This window comes from Lycorma delicatula, chromosome 13 (assembly GCF_047948215.1).
Source record: "Lycorma delicatula isolate Av1 chromosome 13, ASM4794821v1, whole genome shotgun sequence".
Classification (NCBI taxonomy): Eukaryota; Metazoa; Arthropoda; class Insecta; order Hemiptera; family Fulgoridae; genus Lycorma; species Lycorma delicatula.
Window position 1 is genome coordinate 18,999,458 of NC_134467.1, and position 19,761 is coordinate 19,019,218.

The following is a 19,761-nucleotide window of genomic DNA, read 5'->3' on the forward strand; positions in this document are numbered from 1 at the left end:
GGTTAAATTTAGTGAAGTTGCGTAATGTTCATTTTGTTAATGTTTTATCAAACTTTCAATTGTGTTCATTTAATCTACATATATACTCAAATCTAGCAATAGGGAAGCATTGCCTGATCTGCTAGTATATAATATATAAATCTAGTGATTTCTATGAGTCTGTTACTCAAAAACTATTCAACCGATCGAGTTGAAATTTTACATGAACATAGTTTTTATAGTTGGAAAAACTTTGGATTATTGCCGTTACGTGTAGTGTTTCACCGTTTCAAGATGGTGGTCGTTTTAATTACTTGCAGTAACAACCGTATTATTTTCCTTGCGATTGTTCAAGTTTATTATTCCCAAACCGTTGATCAAATCAAATTCAAAAACCGTTTGTAGATTAAATTATATTTTCTAGAAATACGGTCACGTTGTTTTTTTCGATATTTCTTTTCGGTTATCAAGAAACGTAACTTTAAAAGCGCGAAAGTGTACGGTAAAAATTTCTTAAAACTTGCTCTTCACTTTAAAGCGCCTTCAGTTTTCATTTAAAGTCGCTTTTTCTATGTCAATAAATAAGTGACAAGGTTATATGCAACAAAGTGACTGATTTCCATTTGGGGAGAGCGTCTCGTATGGCCATCTGTTTGCGGCTTGCTTTATACTCTCCTTTCGGAACAATTTATTTATACATAATCCAGAAAGGTAAGCTTTAAATATTTTACGTATAATAATCCATTCTTTAAATTATGTTGTTCAAAAATTGTTCCATAATTAATACAGTAACTTAAGAAAAAAGCTGACAACACAGTTGTAGGACTTTCCCGTCACACGGCTTTTTTCTAATGCACGGCTTACACACACACAACTTAATTAAAAATATTTATCATTTTATTTAAATATAATATTATTTGTTTATTTAATTCAATGATTATAACTAAAGCGCGCTCGTATACCTTATTTATTCGCGTCGGTGCGACAGTAATAGTGGTCACTTTAAATATTTTTTACTTCTTTGTACGAAGTAAAAGAGATATTGTGATCGCGAAAAATTTCGGTTTTCAGATTTCAAAGAAAATATCCATTTTGACCATCCCTGATTGCATTTTGACTGGTTTCGTCTAGACGTCTGTACGTATGTATAATAACTCAAAAACGATTTGCTGTAAGATGTTGAAATTTTGGATTTCGGACTGTTGTAACACCTAACTGTGGATCTCCCCTTTTGATTTCAATCAATTGAACCAAAAGTATCCAAAAAAATTGATTTTGGATTTTTTCTTTTCTGCATATTATTTTATTTAAAAAAATGTTTTATTGGTAATGTTTTTATTTTTTTTAAATGTTTTAATTAAAAATACCTTATTCAACATATTTTTTATTATTGAAAAGAAAGTTTAAAGGTAATCGCAATAGTTTGAAGTTTATCGACCTTTAAAACTTAAATATTCATATTTAACAAAAAAATTAAATAAAATCCTTTCAAATCCATTTAAAATTAACAATTTTTTTATTGTATTTTTTTTTTGCGTCTGATTCAAATTTCCATGTATTGGATATTCAAGAGGTGTTTCTTTACAGTACATTTTTGTCTTCTTTTTATTGAGACCGGAATGTTAATTTATCCTAACAATGTATTTTTGGCAGGAGAGAGTCACCAATCTGTTGTTACTGCGATGCGGTTGACGATGCCGAACACACTATTTTTGAGTGCAGACGATGGGAGGAACATCGTATAAACGCAGGACTGATACATACCCGACCGGAGCAGCTCTCGGAGTCGCTCTTGGCTATGTCCGGAAACTGACATAATTTTGCAATATTTGCAAGAGCATTCCTCAGAATAAAAGAAGATGATGCAAGACGACTAGGATACTGAGGGTTTTAGTTTATAGCAGGGCTGGGCGGACAGCCCCGTTCCTGGGGGCTCACATGCTCTGGTATGCGAGTTCCCTTGATGGAGCGGGGACTCGTGGGGTCCGTTAGGTGAGAAAAAATGAAAAGACAGAGGGCCGGCGGTGTGGGTTCCCGGATACGCTTCGGCTCCTGCGCCGTCGGTTTGAGGCTGGCAAAAGGAAAGACCGAGACCCGGTCTCCGGCGGGGGGGCTGGGAACGGCATAGCCGGGCCTGGTTCTTTCGTTGGAGATTAGAGGCAGGCAATTAAAAGATCCGAAAAGGACACGTCCCCGAGTCGAGTATACTTAATTGGATGTCCGGCTCGAAGATGTAGGCAAAAAAAAACAAAAAAAAAAAAAAAACAATGTATTTTTACAGTGTAATAGTATTTTTCACATTAATTTATGATGTTCGCTTTCTCTGAGGATAATGATGTTCTGTATGTAGGTACTACATATAATGATTGTTCTTTATAGAGCTTAAGTCAACTAATTTACATTATTATATCTGGCTAAGTAAAAAAATCAACGGTACCGTTTCATTCTTAATTTTATTGTATGTTAAAATCGACATTGGATGCTCGTTATTCTTTAAAATGTCTTGTTTTATTTTTAAGTCGCCTATAATAAATTTACGGTCAGTTACAACTTTCTTTCTTTTTCCTGTTTAGCCTCCGGTAACTACCGTTTAGATAATTCTTCAGAGGATGATATGTATGAGTGTAAATGAAGTGTAGTCTTGTACAGTCTCAGTTCGACCATTCCTGAGATGTGTTGTTAATTGAAACCCAACCACCAAAGAACGCCGGTATCCACGATATAATATTCAAATTCGTATAAAAATAATAGTTTTTTTAGGATTTGAACGCTGGACTTCTAAATCAGCTGATTTGGGAAGACGCGTTTACAATTAGATCAACCCGGTGGTTTCCTAATTATGTCAATGTATATACATCCTAAGGAATTCTTTTTCAGTGATAAAATTAAAATTGTACGTTTTTGTTTTGGTTAGAGTGAAACAATTTTTTTTTTTTTTTTTAATAAAATAACTAATTACATTATTAATTATTTATAAATTATTTTATTTTATTTGTTTTGTTTATTTATTATTTTGTTTCAGGAATTACAACAAAAAAAAAACCGACAGAATTTTTATCTTGAATAAAGTTAAAAGAAAAAACACAGTGATCTGGTAGATCGCTAAATATATACTTTTTAAAAAAGAAAATTAAAAAAAATAAAAATTCCGACTCGGAAGGATATAAAAATCAGTAAAAATTTGGAGGCAACGTGCCATGCTGACTGCTGCCCCTCCGGTAGCAGTTCAGCACCCATCAAGACCAAATTCTCGTATGACGTCAGCTTATGACAACGAAGCAATTATGCAAGGCCCATCAAGTGAAACTTCTGAAGGTATGGCGGGAATTCCTGCCGGCGGCGGTGGAGGTGTTGGTGTAGGAGGCGTCGGCGGTGGAATGGGCGGTCATGGTAATATGGCGGGTGATGATATGACTACAGTAGCGCCGCGTGGTGGCGGTAATGAAAACTCTGATTCTGAAGAAGACATAGTGGAAGATGAGGTAATAGTTAATACAGTCTTTTATTGTATCTAGGTTGTTCTTGCATTTAACGTGTTTTGTTGTATGTTGTCTTACGTAGCGTTATATATATATATTTTTTTTTTAAACCACATTGCAAAAAATAGTGTCACTGTGTTCTTATTATTTTTTTTATAATGTTTTAAGTTACTTTTTTATTAAAATTAACCACCATAGATTTTATTCAAATTGTGTGTTTTGTATACATATATATATATTTCTAAAAATAGTGTGCCCTTCATAATAACAACAAATACCTTCTTTTATATTAACAGGTGGGTTTTGAAAAATATTTTTTTTATAAAATAGAATTGTGAATTATTTTTTTATTTATAATATTTATTAATTTTAATTTTTAATAAAAATGATGATAAAATAATATCGTAAATTCATTATTTTAGTTTGTTTTTATGATTAAAATAATTATATAATGGATTACTCAATAGTTTTGTAAATTAAATTGTATAGAAAAAGGGATTTTATATCTTTTTTTTTTTTGTATTTCGCTCGTTTATTTTATAAATAAATATATATAAAAATTATTATTAATATTTATTTTAAAAAAAATAAAGAAGTACATTTTACATGGCATAACTTTATTTTGTTTATTGATTAGTTTTTTTATAAAAAAATATATATAAATATTTATTTACATCTTTTTGTAGTTAGATAATATTTTTTTCTTCTGTAAATTCGAGTTTTAATATGTTACATAAAAATGTTTACTATATATGTGTATATATATATCTAAAATAATATATATATATATTATTTTAGCTGTCTCTCCTAGTAATAAAAATACTAATAATAAAATTTAAATAATCTCCGGGACGAGAAGTAAAGAAGTAATTAACCTTCGGGATCGCCGTTAGGTATTACTTCAAAGGATGGCATGAATGATTATTTGTAGCGTGTGTGAAAATGCCATGTTTAACCGGGATTCGAACCCGGGATTCTCCCGGATGAAAGGCCGAAACGTTCGACCCACAGAGGCCGGAAATCTTAAATAATTATTAAAATGATTTTAAAACACACTCAACACAAACTCTTTTTCTTTTATTCTCCCTTTTTTTTTCAAAATTTTACACTAGCGCTTTTCGTTTTAAAAAGTATGCGTCTCTCTTATTTTTAATTATTATTTTTTTTATTAAAAAATAATAACTAAATTAAAATACATTCTTTTTTGTCCTTTTAAATGGTGATGATTTAATGTTTAAAATGCATTTTTATTTATTTATTATTTTTTTTTATTTACTTTATTTAATCAAATTAATTTATATATATATATATTTTTTCATTCTTGTCAATTTTATTTATTTATTGAAAATAAATACTTATTAAGGCATATAGGTCTTAAAATTACAAAAAAAATCAATTTTATTTTTGTTTTAGTAAATAAATAACTTTTTATTAACTCTATTTTTATTATTATATAATATTTCTTTTGTAGATTAATATATTTAATTATTTATATGTTTGCTTTATCAAACACAAACGCGCGCACACAACAAAGCACATATATTAAAAAAACAATTATGCGTAATAATTTCGTAAATAAAAATTTTTAACTAAATATTACATTATTATTTAATAATATATAAAAATGGTATTAATTATTTATATATATATAATTTCTTTATTTTCTTTTATTATATAACCTATTATTTATTTTAAAGGTCGTTTGATGTATTACTAATTTGAGGTTAGATCAGATGTCCTATTTATTGTTGGATTGTAACAACTCTAGTGTTAATATATGAAACTATTATCAGATTTAAACTAAAAACAGCACGATTGTACTATTTTTTTACAAGTACTACAATATTTTTCCTTTTTTTTTAATTTTGGTATATAAATAAACTTACAATCAGATAGATATATGTTTTATAACTAATAAAAAAAAAAAAAAAAAAAAAATGTAATAAAATTAAAATATTTGTTATTTTTAGTTTAAAAAATCTGTTTTTTTTTTTAAACTACTTAAATGTTTTTACATAAATGTTACATATATACATATATAATGTTACATAAATGTTAAATGTTTTTTCATTTATTTATTTTTTTTAAAGTGTCCAATTAAAGATATTATTAATATTTAATGTAGGATTCCTTTGTATTTATGAGCAAATTGAAAATACGAATTACATATTCCTAGTATATGTATATGTATATATATATATATATATATATATATATATGTATGTATTCGCGCAGCCGTGGTGCGAGTAGTAGAGTCTCGGCCATTCATGCGGAGGTCCCGGATTTGAATCCCCCGGTCAGGCGTGGCATTTTCACACGCTAAAAAAGTTATCGTTCATCTCATCCACTAAAGTAGTACTCAACGGTGGTCCCGGAGATTAATAAAAATTCATTAATAAATAAATAAAAGTCTCATTTACTGCACATTTTTAACCGATTTTTTTTTTAAATTTCTTTTTAAGAATACTAGTAAGACAAGCGATTCAAGAAAAAAATAAAAATAAAAATACATTGGTGGTAATTTTAGAAGAGCCAGTCAAAGTAAAAAAAAATATTGATTTTTTAAAAATTTTATTCATTTATCATTACTTTTCCATTATATCTCTCTCTCTCTCTCTCTCTCTCTCTCTCTCTCTATATATATATATATATATATATAAATGAATGTTTGTTTGCCCGTATGCTCCTTATACCATTCATCCGATTGCGATGAAATTTTGGTGAATTGCACGCACGCCCGCAAAGGTTTATGAATTAGTAGGTGGCGATGGGGTCGAGAGATATTTCGAAAAATTGTTGATCTGGTCCGATTTGACTCATATTCAGAATAAGTGTTATACATGGAAAGAAATACCTCTACGAAAAATGGACCCGTTAGATGGCGCTGAAATTAAGATACTTGGGAAAATTGCATTTATCGTCCGATTAACATATATTAATTACGTGAAAATAAATATTTTTGCAAAAAATGTACCCGCTAGGTGACACGGGTTGAGTTATTTACAAAACATTAATCACATAATAGCTTGTATAAATTAAATTTCCTTTTACAAACAATTTAAAAAGTGTAGCACTTTCGGAGTTGTTACTCCATCTTCAGGGATGTTAATTTAAATTCAAATAAATAATGGTTTTTAAATTAAACTATTATGATCATAATAGTCGGTCGTCAAGAATAAAATTAATTCGTACGTCAGTAAGACAGTAACGTCATGTTTGTAAGATGTTTGCAACTATTATAATAGTTGCAAACTATTGATATCGATGAAAACGGTATTGGCTGATAATAGTCGCAAACATTTTACAAACGTGACGTTACTTGACGTACGAATTAATTTTATTTTTGACCAACTAATATTTAGTTGAATTTAAATTAAAATCTTTTAGAAAATCCCTGAAGATGGAGTAACAGAACCGAAAGTGCTAGGATTTACACATTTTAAATTGTTGGTAAGTGGAAATTTCATTTATACAATTCTATTAATACCAACTGTGCTAAATGCTTAGTAAATTAAAACCACATAATAACTGTCTGCGGATTTCGACGTTGACATAGATAACGATCGATAATGACAATCGATATAGACGATATTTCTCGATATATACAACTACATTAAATTTAGTAAATAAGTTTTAGGTTATTTATTTTTACGTTTTGTTTATGATTTTAATTTTTTATGGGTTATGAATGCAGACAATTTCAGTTTCATTCCACTCCATATTTTTACTGTTAATAACACAACATACACCTGTACTTGCTCAAAAACAGTTTTCCAGTTGTATCATGGGTAATTTGAGTTTTTTTTATTTTTGGTTATTTTTTATTATTTTATGAAAAAAAAGAATTATAAATAAAAAAAATATATAATTAATATATATTTCGCATATATATCGATATATATACGATATATCGATATATAATAATGTAACAAGTATACACCTGACCATCACGAGACATGTACTAATGAATCGGGATTTTCCGTTAGTGATCGGTACATTCCGGTGCTTGTTATCTGAGCACATTATTACATATTGTTGTACGGAATGACATCACTCGCACTACTAGTGTTTTATGTGCTAAGCTAACGGGAACGGACACACATACAAATGCCCTTTACTAAGGTAGGATTGTTGTCTTATTTCCAGATTTAAAAAAAAAATATTTAAACAATTTTAACCAGTAAATGTTTTTACAAAATTTTTTCACATCACCAAAATGAACATTAAATAAATACGCGTACTTTTCTAAAAAATGTAGTAGTAATGTACCGTTTATAAATAAAATTAGAATTTTTCGATCTTTTCTTTGTTTTATTCAACTTATCATATCATTTTGTTCACAAATAAATTCTCTAAAATTTTTGTTTGTAAGGTTTTACCTGATTATTAACCGTTTAACAAAATTATTGTACATCGAACCTAAAAAAAGGACATTTTTATCCCACTTTTTTGGTTTTTTCATCCCAGATTTATTAAAAACTACCTCAGATACGATTCTGGGATCTATTTTATTCGATTTTTCAGGCAAGAAATCACTAATTTAGCTTCTTAGTTAACGTCCTAAAATTTTTTGTACTTCATTTCACCAGGATAACTAAAATCCAACCAAAATCTTTCATTAGTCGTAACTCAAACGAAGTATTTTGGACGTGCTTATATGAACTTTTTCCATTATTTTCAGAAGTTGAATGGATTATGAAAGTTCCGGGAAAACTTCCTGATACACTCTGTATATCTTGTTAAAATAAAATCTTATTTTAATAAAATTTTATATTTTTTAAAGTAGAGTATTAATTATTTTTTTTTAATTCCCTAGTGTGGATGTAAGCAGTTCGGATAATTGAATTTCCATAAAATCGGATTTCGGATAATCAGCGTCCCAATGATTTTTTTCTTCTTTTTTTTGTTTGATGACATCGCTATATAATCTTGAAACTTGTGCGTGGGATAGGAAAATGTATCGTATGAAAAATGGTATGCCTTACCTAGATTCGAACTCAGGACCTCTGGATAAAAGGTCGAACCATTCGCGCCACGGAGGCTGGCAATTTAATTCTGTATATGAAATAACCTAGTTTTTTTTTTAAATTCCATTATTTAAAACACTTATAAATATACTAACATTTACTAGTATTAATGCTTGTGTTTATTATTAGAGGTTTTAAAACATCCAAGTAATAAAATACTTATTTATTTAATTTCAAAATCCTAAATTCTTAGACATTTTAGATAAATTTTGATTATTAATAAATAACCTCGTATGAATCCTGATTACATAGAATTGTTATTATTATTTATTATTAGATAAATTATTATTTATAAAATTTAAAAACCTGTTATTGTTGATTTATGATATAACCACCCCTTACGTACCACGATTAAAAATTTAAAAAAATGATTTGTTATAATTTACTATTATAATACAAGTAGTTTCTGCTTAAATTTTTAAGACTTATTCTACTGATTAAAATTATAAAAAAAGATTTATTTATAAAAATTGCATTGAAATCCTTACGAATTACCGCTTAATGATAAATGAATTTACTAAAATAAATTGTGGGCCAAAATTTAATGGTTTTATTATTTTTTGATCTAAATATATATATATATATATATATATATATATATATATATATATATATACATATAAAAAAAAAAAAAAAATAGAACATTCCACGAAAATTATTGTAAATCCAAATATGTTTTGTAACCAATAATAAGGTGAGAGTAATTCTTATCATATCGGGAACAAAATTTCAACCAATCGTAGTCTTTGTTTTTTAACCAATAATAAGGTGAGAGTAATTCTTATCATATCGGGCTCAAAATTCCAACCAATCGTATTCTTTGTTTTGTAACCAATAATAAGGTGAGATTCTTATCATATCGGGAACAAAATTTCAACCAATCGTAGTCTTTGTTTTTTAACCAATAATAAGGTGAGAGTAATTCTTATCATATCGGGCACAAAATTCCAACCAATCGTAGTCTTTGTTTTGTAACCAATAATAAGGTGAGAGTAATTCTTATCATTATCAGGCACGAAATTTCAACCAATCGTATTCTTTGTTTTGTAACCAATAATAAGGTGAGAGTAATTCTTATCATATCGGGCACGAAATTTCAACCAATCGTAGTCTTTGTTTTGTAACCAATATTAAGGTGAGAGTAATTCTTATCATATCGGGCACGAAATTCCAACCAATCGTAGTCTTTCTTTTGTAACCAATAATAAGGTGAGAATAATTCTTATCATATCGGGCACGAAATTCCAACCAATCGTAGTCTTTGTTTTGTAACCAATAATAAGGTGAGAGTAATTCTTATCATATCGGGCACGAAATTTCAACCAATCGTAGTCTTTGTTTTGTAACCAATAATAAGGTGAGAATAATTCTTATCATATCGGGCACGAAATTCCAACCAATCGTAGTCTTTGTTTTGTAACCAATAATAAGGTGAGAGTAATTCTTATCATATCGGGCACGAAATTTCAACCAATCGTAGTCTTTGTTTTGTAACCAATAATAAGGTGAGAATAATTCTTATCATATCGGGCACGAAATTCCAACCAATCGTAGTCTTTGTTTTGTAACCAATAATAACGTGAGAGTAATTCTTATCATATCGGGCACAAAATTCCAACCAATCGTAGTCTTTGTTTTGTAACCAATAATAACGTGAGAGTAATTCTTATCATATCGGGCACTTCCCTTCGTCAGTCTGTAAGTAAGGCAAGCAGGCTGACACACACACACACACACACACACAATAGGAGCTTGCAGCTCCTGCATTCTTTAAAGCTGCATTCTCGTTGTAGGCGAACAGTACTGTGTAATAAGTTTTATAAGGAATTAAATTTTGCGAAAATTACTCTTATGTAAAGTCATTTGAAAATAAATAAAAATTTAACAGAATTTGATATTTATTTTAAATGAAACAGATTAAAATGTGGCAAAAACTTTCATAATTTTTAAGCCGAAAAAGTATTTTTTTTTGTAATAACAAAAAATCTAACACCACATGACTTCCTTGTACACATATTAAATTATATATACAGATTTTTTTTTTTTTAAATGAAAAGTACATAAAATTTTATTTCATTAATAACTAATGTTATATTTTCATTTCTTTATTTTTATTGTTATTATTGAATTATTATTTATCGTAAAAATATTTTTAAAATCAGAGGTTAATAATGATTAATAAAACAATATACTTAAATGAAAAAAAATTAAAAAAAGGAAATGAAGTCGGATTTGTACCGATGTGCCTTCCCCTTGTAAGACCCAAATATTTCATTAATTAAAATTCTATTTGGCTATATAAAACCGATTAAAATAAGTACCACTTATGATATATCGTTAAAAAGCTCTCAATAAGGGCTAATTATAGTTGTTAAGAAAACGTCCAAAATCCAAAATTTTGGACTTTTTTGGACACTTTTGGTCCAGTCCAATCAAAAGAGTATGTGGACAACTAGATGTTACAACAGTCCTAAATCTAAAATTTCAACATCCTATGGCTAATCGTTTTTGAGTTATGTGAGATATACGTACAGATGTCACGCCGAAACTAATAAAAGAATTCAGGGATAGTCAAAATGGATATTTCCGTTGAAATCTGAAAACCTAAATTTTTCGCGATCATAATACTTCCTTTACTTCGTCAAGGAAGTCAAAATGTAGTGGAATAATTTGGAAGAATTTTATATTTTTTGAATTTATTATCATAAGGTACCCTTAGGCAGATTCTTCTTACTAGTTTTTTATTTTTATTTTTTCTTAATTCTATCTTTTATATTACGTATCATATGATTTTTTATCTTTTCCTTTTATTCCAAATAAAATTTTTCCTTTAAGGATATAATTTATCAAGTTATTTTTTTTTCACTTAAAATTTTATTTGATAGACGTCTTTTATTCTTTTTAAAATCGTTTAATTTTTTTTTAAATTTCTTGTTTAATCCTTTAAATTTTTTACAAATCATTTCCTTACTCATATTTTTTTTTAAATTTAGACAAAAAATTTAATTTTATTTATGAAATGAGTAACGTTAAACGGATAAAACACTTAGAAAATGAAATTATTTTAGAAGGGATAAAAGAATGAAACCCTTTTATTTGGATATCAGTCCTTCACATCACTAGTTAAAGTAAAAAAAAATTATTAGATCATTTAAAATCATATAAAGGGTTCTTTTAAAAATATAATTTTATAGTATCAGTTGAAAAAGTAGAAGAAAAAAATCATATTTATGATAAATAACAAAAGAAGTTATTAAAAGAATAAAAATGACTGGTAAGAAGAACCTGCCTAAGGGTAAATAAAGTATAATGAATTAATTTGAATTTTTTTATTGATAATTTACTTATATAAATCTTTTTCACCATAATATATTAATGTTATTTTTTTTTTATAATGTTACAGCCCCGTCCTCGTACCGTACTTGGTGGTGGTGGAGTTGGTTACTGGGGAAGTAGACCAGGTAGTCCTGGAATCGGTGATAATCTTAGTGAAACGTCTTCTACAATGCCAGTTCATGCTGCTGGACGAAGGAAATCTATTCCAGCAGCTCCTGAAGTTAGCGGACATAAATTTAATAATCTTAATTACTGGAAAGCTCGGAAGGTAAGTTCAGTTTTTTTTTTTTTTTTTATTCTTATATATTAAATAATTAAATGTGGTTTGCTTATAAAAATGTAAATTTTTTTTATGAATTAATTATTCGGTTTTTTTATGCCATTAGTAAAATTAACTGATTTTTTTTAAGGTTGAGTTTTGTTAATTAAACATATACTGTAGTAATGTCAAAAATTTCTTATTTTTTACTTCCCCGCCCTTAAAATTGGTGCAAAAACATCTAATATTTCTAAAAAATCGATTAAGGGTTGAAAAAATCAGGTGTTTTTCATTCTCGATGAATATAGCAAGAACAACTATATTAAAAGGTAAAGTATATGTTCAAAAATGGGGTATCGAAATTTTTGAAAAATTTTATGTTTCAAGGACCAAGTTGTTCATCTAGTCGAAAAAACTTATTTATGTATGTTTGCGTACATATGTAATTCGTAGTATTTTTGGGCTTATATTACAATATTCATCGAGCCGATTTTCTTTCAATTTGACCCAAACAAGGCATTGATTATATAACCCATTGATCATATTAATTTTTCTTTTATAATTCGTTAAAGGGGTTATCGTGAAAAATCGATATCGATTTTCTTCAGAGGGAATTTAGAAAAAAAAATCTATATTACGTATTAAGCAAATCTTGTTATCTACAATGCATACATATACAGGGTGTCCCATATAAAACGCAATCCAACCTTATATTGGTAGGTATTGAAATAATAAAAAGGCATGTGTAAATGTAAATGTAATTTTTATAATTACCATCCATTACCTTACATTTAGAGTAAATGTTGGAAGTAGCCGCCATCATCTTGAATACAAGCTTCAATTCTTTTTACAGCGTTTCTTGCAACTTTTTTCAAAATTTGTGGCTGGATATTTAATACAGCTTGTTCAATATTGACTTTCAATCGTTCAAGCGTTCGTGGTTTATTGCTGTAGGCTTTTTCTTTGAGGTAACCCTGTAAAAAAAAAATCCGCCGCAGTCAAATCTGGAGATCTTGGTGGCCACAAGCCTCGACCGATAACATGATTACCAAAGAATCCTCGACGAAATCAGAAGTTGAACCTGCGTAGTGCGATGTCGCACCGTCATGTTGTAGCCAGCAGTGTCTGTCTTCCTCTTCCAAGAGTGCGATGAACGGAAATAAAATATCCTGATATCGTTCTGCATTAACGGTATACTCGAAAAAATAGGACCGGTTATTTTATTCCGCGATATCGCTCACCATACGCCCGACTTCTGCGGGTGTAATTGTTTTTCGTAAAAAACGTGGGGATTTTCAGCGCTCCAAATTGTAATGTTTTGGTTGTTTACGTAGCCATCCAAACGAAACCGTGCTTCATCTGTGAAAAGTAACGAATCCATAACGTTAATTCGCTCACGCAGAAATCGACGGAACAGTTGACAATATTGTAGCCGTTTTTCTTTGCCGGGCTCAAGAAGTCGATGAACCGTTTAAATGCGATAAGGTTGTAATTGTAATCGTTTGGTAGCCCGATGAATAGTCGATTTAGACAAATTAATTTCAGCAGACAAACGTCTGATCGATTTATTTGGCGAGGCGAGTAATCGGTCTTTGATTTCAGCGAATGTGTCTGTATTCAACACCGACGCAGATCTTTTGTGTTCCTTGTTATTAACAGAACCGGTCTCTCTAAATTTTGCGAAACCTTAATACTGATGTTTTGTTAGGAGCCGGTTTATCTGGGTACTTATGGCGAAAAAAATCTTGCACTGCAACCGCTGATTTCGTACTGAAGTATGACTCGATAATGAAAACACGTTCATCTAGCGAAAACACCATCTTGTCACTAGCAATATACTGAACGTTATGATTCCATTGTTGTTACTATCGGTAGTGTTATACTGCGTCGCCGCGATGTTTAGATGTTGGACGAGTCCATTTCAGTAACGAGTAGGGGAGTAAGCTTGACTTTTGAAATTTCATGGATGAGTGATTGATGGGTTGCGTTTTATATGGGACACCCTGTATAAGTAATCCTAAAAAAAGGGTTTTCCTGAAAATCAACCCGCACCTCTTATGTTTTTTTTACTCTATCACCTTGTTAGTTTAATATTTAAAAAATCCCTTTCGGCACGCCGGAAGGCGGAGGTACATTTTACTGGTACTAAGTAAGGGATAATAAATATTTCCACTTTAAAGTTAAGAAAAACTTCAAATTTACTCAATACGACAATGGTTGCATGTTCAGCATACCACAAGCCCCATCTTCTTACAATTCCAGCAGAATTTTGATCATCCCTTATCGTAAGGGTTGGTCATATCAAAAATTATTCCAGACCAAAGTTTTAGAACACTAACGACCTTTTTAAACCGATTCGCTACTGTACTTATTAAGGGAGGTATGATTTTTTTTTCTTTGAAACCCATTTTTTTGCCAATGGTTAATGATATCAAAAACCTTTACTTAGATACGTTTTAGGCCCTTATCCAAAGAAAAGTAGGAATTTTAACCGAATTCGATATTTTATTTAATAAGAAAGTTAAACGATTTTTTTTTTCGAAAACTCCCCCCATGGTCCGATTTTACCCATTAACGAACTCGACCTAAATTTTGGGTCATTATATTTTATGTATCAATTTGAAAATGATCGACGCAAAATTAGGGCAGTTATCGTGTCCACAAGAAAGTAAAATATATATTTTTGAGCTGACGGTGGTTTTGGGGTCTGAGGGATGTGAAAAGTCGAATCATAGTATCCATTACAATAGGTTCTTATGAAATCTACCTAAAAAAAAGTTTAAAAAAATACACTTATATGAAGACGGATTCGAACCGATGTGTGCTTGATTACGAATCCGACACGTTTTCACTTGAATAACACGAATGCTTGGGGGGAAGTGAAACAAAATTAATATATAAACTAATATAAAATGCTTATACGGACACCACAAAAAAATGTGATGTATTGTGGTGTCCATTACAATGCAATCGTGTAACTGTCCACTTTATTAAAGAATTGGAGTAACGTGTCTCACTTTCAAATGAAATAAGTTTATTAAATGAAATGCAGCAAAAAATGTGTATATGTAATTTAATAGGTATATAAGGAAGTCATGTGATTGTCACGTCAGATTTCTTTCTTTAAGTTGTAGAATCAGTTTCAAATAATTTTCCATTTCCTCCTGAATCATTCTATATATATAACCATTCATATATATGTATATCGATGTGTGAAATATATATACGAGTATAAAATTGGTTTTTGTAATAACCGGAAATTAGGGTGTGGTTCAAAATATTATAACAAAAAATGAATATGTTTGATAAAATTATTATTTTCTATTTGATTTATGATAAGTAAATGACATACATATATACATTATATAAACTGAAAAATTTAAATACACATTTATCAATTTATATTGATTTATATAATCTAACTTATATTTAATTGACATTATTATATTATCTTAGAATAATCTATCAATCAAATAAATTCTATGTCAAATATTAAATTGTAGACTTTTAAAATGATATGTATAACAATTGTATACGTGATTTCATGTAAGTGTATATGATAGTTCAAAAAGAAATCTTTTTTTTTAAAAATATAATAGAAAAGAATACCGTTTATGTCAAAATCAAATCCCTTAATTTAACTGACTTAGATTTGATATTAGAAGACGCAATGACAGTTGTATATTATCTTTTACCATAAAAAATATAATCATTGAAACGTCAGTTATACACTATAGAAATAAAAAGGTAAGGTAAGGTGTTTGTAATATTAAAAAATAATTATTTAATATAAAGATATGAATTTTAAATTAAAGAACAAAATTGTTTCAGAAAGGAATATTAGACGAAGAATGCTGTTAGTTAATAAAAAATATTTTGGTGTAAAGTGTATAAATAAATAGTAGATGTTTTATAGATAGGAAAAAACATGCTACTGGATCTTAAAAAGCTTTTATGTAAAATGTGGAAATGGAATTTTACAGCGTGTGTAAATTCCCGACCGGGATTCGAACCCGGGACCTTGGGATAATAGGACGAGACGCTACCACTACGCTACGGAAATATAAGCTATGGAACTATTAAGGATATATTAGTAAAAAATAAAAAAAAAAATTAAAAAATTGTATTAAAAAAAACGTAAATTGATTAGCTTAACATAGGAAGAAGTAAATAGTTGTTGCACATTACAAACACTACTTTCCTGATCGCTAGAGTTATGCTGCATGAAAGAAAGTACGTTCCCTTTAGCAGGCTCTGGGAAGTATACTTCCCACTTAGAGGGTTATCATAAAAGAATTTCAGTAATTCATCGGAAGATTGTAGGGAAATTTCTAGATGTTATATCGGTATCCCTGAAAGCCTCCAATCCAAAAGTTTGTTTTATCAGCAGTTGTACCACAACGTCAGTTCTTGTATTGTTGTTGCGGTGAGTTTAGCGAGTTACTATGTTCTCGGATAAAGATAAAGCAAAGTGTATTTTATTGATGGCCGAATTAAAATCCGTAATTTTAGTTCAACGTGCGTTTCGACGTGAATTCGGAAGAGATCCGCCGCACAAAAATAACATAACACGTCGGTTCAAACGATTCGAAAAAACCGGATCGGTTAAGAAACAGAAATCAACCGGCAGACCAAGTGTACCGGACGAAACGGTTGAACTAATTAGACGATCAGCAATCAGAAGTCCTGGGAAGTCCATCCCCTGTTGAAGCGTCGAATTAGGTATTCCAAAATCAACAGTTCACAAAGTTTTACGTAAAAAAACTAAAATTACACGCTTATAAAATCCAGATACTGCAGGAATTGTAACCCGATGATGGTGTAAAACGTTACAATTTCGCTGTTGAAATATTGGACAGAATAAGTGAAAACGAATAATTTTTAGACGATATAATTTTTACAGACGAAGCTACATTCCATGTGAATGGATGCGTTAACAGACACAATTCACGAATATGGGGCTCTGAAACCCACACGCAATTATTGAGAAACAGCGCGATTCGCCTAAAGTTAATGTTTGGTGCGGTGTGATGAAAAATCGTGTAATAGGGCCTTTCTTCTTTGCTGAAAAAACAATTAATGGAGTCGTGTATCTTGACATGTTAACCAATTATTCCTTTCCTCAGCCGGATGAACTCGAAAACTTTCATCGACTTCATTTCCAACAAGATGGTGCTCCCCCGCACTTCAATGCGTCGGTCACGGACGCTTTGAACGAAAAATTTGGAGATCGATGGATAGGCCGGCAAGGACCCGTACTTTGGCCTCCAAGGAGTCCAGACTTGACACCTTGCGACTTTTTCTTACGGGGGTACATCAAAAGCGTTGTTTATACGCAAAAAATTCGCGACCTAAACCGCTTAAAAAACAGGATTAATGAAGCGATGACAACCGTTAACGAAGAAATGTTAACTAATGTTTGGAGAGAAGTTGAGTATTGTTTGGACATTTGTCGAGCGACTAAGGGCGTACATATTGAAATTTATTAATTGTATAAAAAAATGTTTGAGACGACAAATTTGAAAAATAAAAAACATAAACTGTAAGTAATTCTGTTTTAATTTAAACCATGTTCAAAACCGCACCATTCTTTTATGATGACCCTGAATTTAAAAATATTATTTTATTATTGCCTGGGAACTCCAGTGTACTCCGGAAAGTACAGTTCCAACATTTGATAACATTAGAACTGAAAATGGTAAAATTTTGAAAATTATAAAGTTATTCTATTGACAGTTGTATTAACACAATTTAATATAATATTTTAAAAATTATTTCAAATAATAATGTCCCTGTTAAATGGTAATCAAAAATTGTGGTATGGTTTTTTTTTCATATCTCCAAGTTTCATGATCCATCCAGGGACCCCAAAAAACAAAAAATGGGGGATGTAATGTCGTTCGTATATACATGTCGGGTTTGAAGTTTTATAAATTATGACTGGATAAACAGATTTTGATAAAATTTTGTACAGAGATTCTTCGTATATATGGGCAAATTTGTTTGTAATGTTTTGGGGTAAATATTTCTATCGGGTGGGGGAATTTTGAGTGATCAATTTTTTCTAAGTTTTCCAAATACAACCTCAGTTTATTTATATTAAGTAAGTACATGCTTGTATGATTATATTAACATTTTTAAAGAAACTTTTGCCCCCAAAATTCTTCCCTTTTTCAAATATTTGTAAAATTTATCTTCTTATTTATTTGCATATTTTTAACCGATTTTTTCTTCCTTGTTCAAAGTAAATGATGTATTACGATAGCGAAAAATTTCGGTTTACAAATTTCAACGGAATTATCCATTTTGACTAATTTCTGCACGACTTGTTATGTATGCATCTCGCATAGCTCAAAAACAATTGGCCATAGAATGTTGAAATTTTTGATTTAGGATTATTGTAACATCTAGTTGTGCATCCCAAAGTTCAGAATCCAAAAAAAAATGAATTTTGGACTTTTTCTTAACTGCAGTAATAAGCCCTCATTGAGAGCTTTTCAACGATATATCATCAGTGGTACTTATTTTCATTGGTTCCAGGTTTATTTTTTATTTTATTTTTTTGTCTTCAGTCATTTGACTGGTTTGATGCAGCTCTTGAAGATTCCGTATCTAGTGCTAGTCGTTTCATTTCAGTATACCCCCTACATCCTACATCCCTAACAATTTGTTTTACATATTCCAAACGTGGCCTGCCTACACAATTTTTTCCTTCTACCTGTCCTTCCAATATTAAAGCGACTATTCCAGGATGCCTTAGTATGTGGCCTATAAGTCTGTCTCTTCTTTTAAGTATATTTTTCCAAATGTTTCTTTCTTCATCTATTTGCCGCAATACCTCTTCGTTTGTCACTTTATCCACCCATCTGATTTTTAACATTGTCCTATAGCACCACATTTCAAAAGCTTATAATCTTTTCTTCTCGGATACTCCGATAATAATAATAATAATAAAAATATGAAAAAATATCAGAAGTTATTAATAAAATAAAAATTATGTACTTTTCATTTAAAAAATGTGTATACGTAATTTAATAGGCGTACAAGGAATTCATGTGTTGTCCACAACCAGATTTTTTTATTTAAACTTAAATATAATAAATTAAGAATAATTAATTTATCAAAAAGGATGAATTCATAAAAATCCGAATGATTTATTACATATTATGTAATATTAATTAACCGAATATTCTATCAGGTTAATTAAAGTACGGATAATCAAAATTGAATTGTCCTTATACTTGAACTATTATTATTATTATTATTATTATTTCCGGTACTTATAATCTAATAAATAAAACGGTTTTAAAGTGATGTATATATTAAAATAATATTTCAAATGGAACTGTTTATCATTTTTATTACTATGATAATGTGGTGTTTGGATTAATTTCCGGTAAAAATGCTATTTTTAAAAGTAATATTTAATTTTACGTATTTTAACGATTAACTTATTTAATCTGAAATTCAATAGCTAAATAATAATATTTAAATATTATGACCTTACTTAATTCCTTCCTTTTTATTTAATAATAATAATTGATATGTATAATTTCTATATTCAATATATGCATATATATTTTTCTTTTTTATTTAAAAAATTTTTCCGAATTTTCGGAAGAAAATTACGATTATTTTTGATTATATTGGTGCTGGTGGGGGGGTGAAATTGAATTTTCTT

The 19,761-nt window shown here is 29.5% G+C and overlaps 1 protein-coding gene across 1 annotated transcript in view; it reads left to right on the plus strand.

Annotated features, from left to right (window-relative positions):
• The first annotated feature begins 3,018 nt into the window (after nucleotides 1-3,018).
• DCX-EMAP (Doublecortin-domain-containing echinoderm-microtubule-associated protein) overlaps nucleotides 3,019-19,761 on the plus strand; it is a 197,633-nt gene continuing 180,890 nt past the window's right edge. Inside the window, exons 1-2 of the mRNA XM_075381299.1 lie at nucleotides 3,019-3,461; nucleotides 11,889-12,089. Of these exons, the coding sequence (XP_075237414.1) occupies nucleotides 3,177-3,461; nucleotides 11,889-12,089 (486 nt within the window). The 5' untranslated portion in view covers nucleotides 3,019-3,176. The remainder of the gene's footprint in view (nucleotides 3,462-11,888; nucleotides 12,090-19,761) is intronic.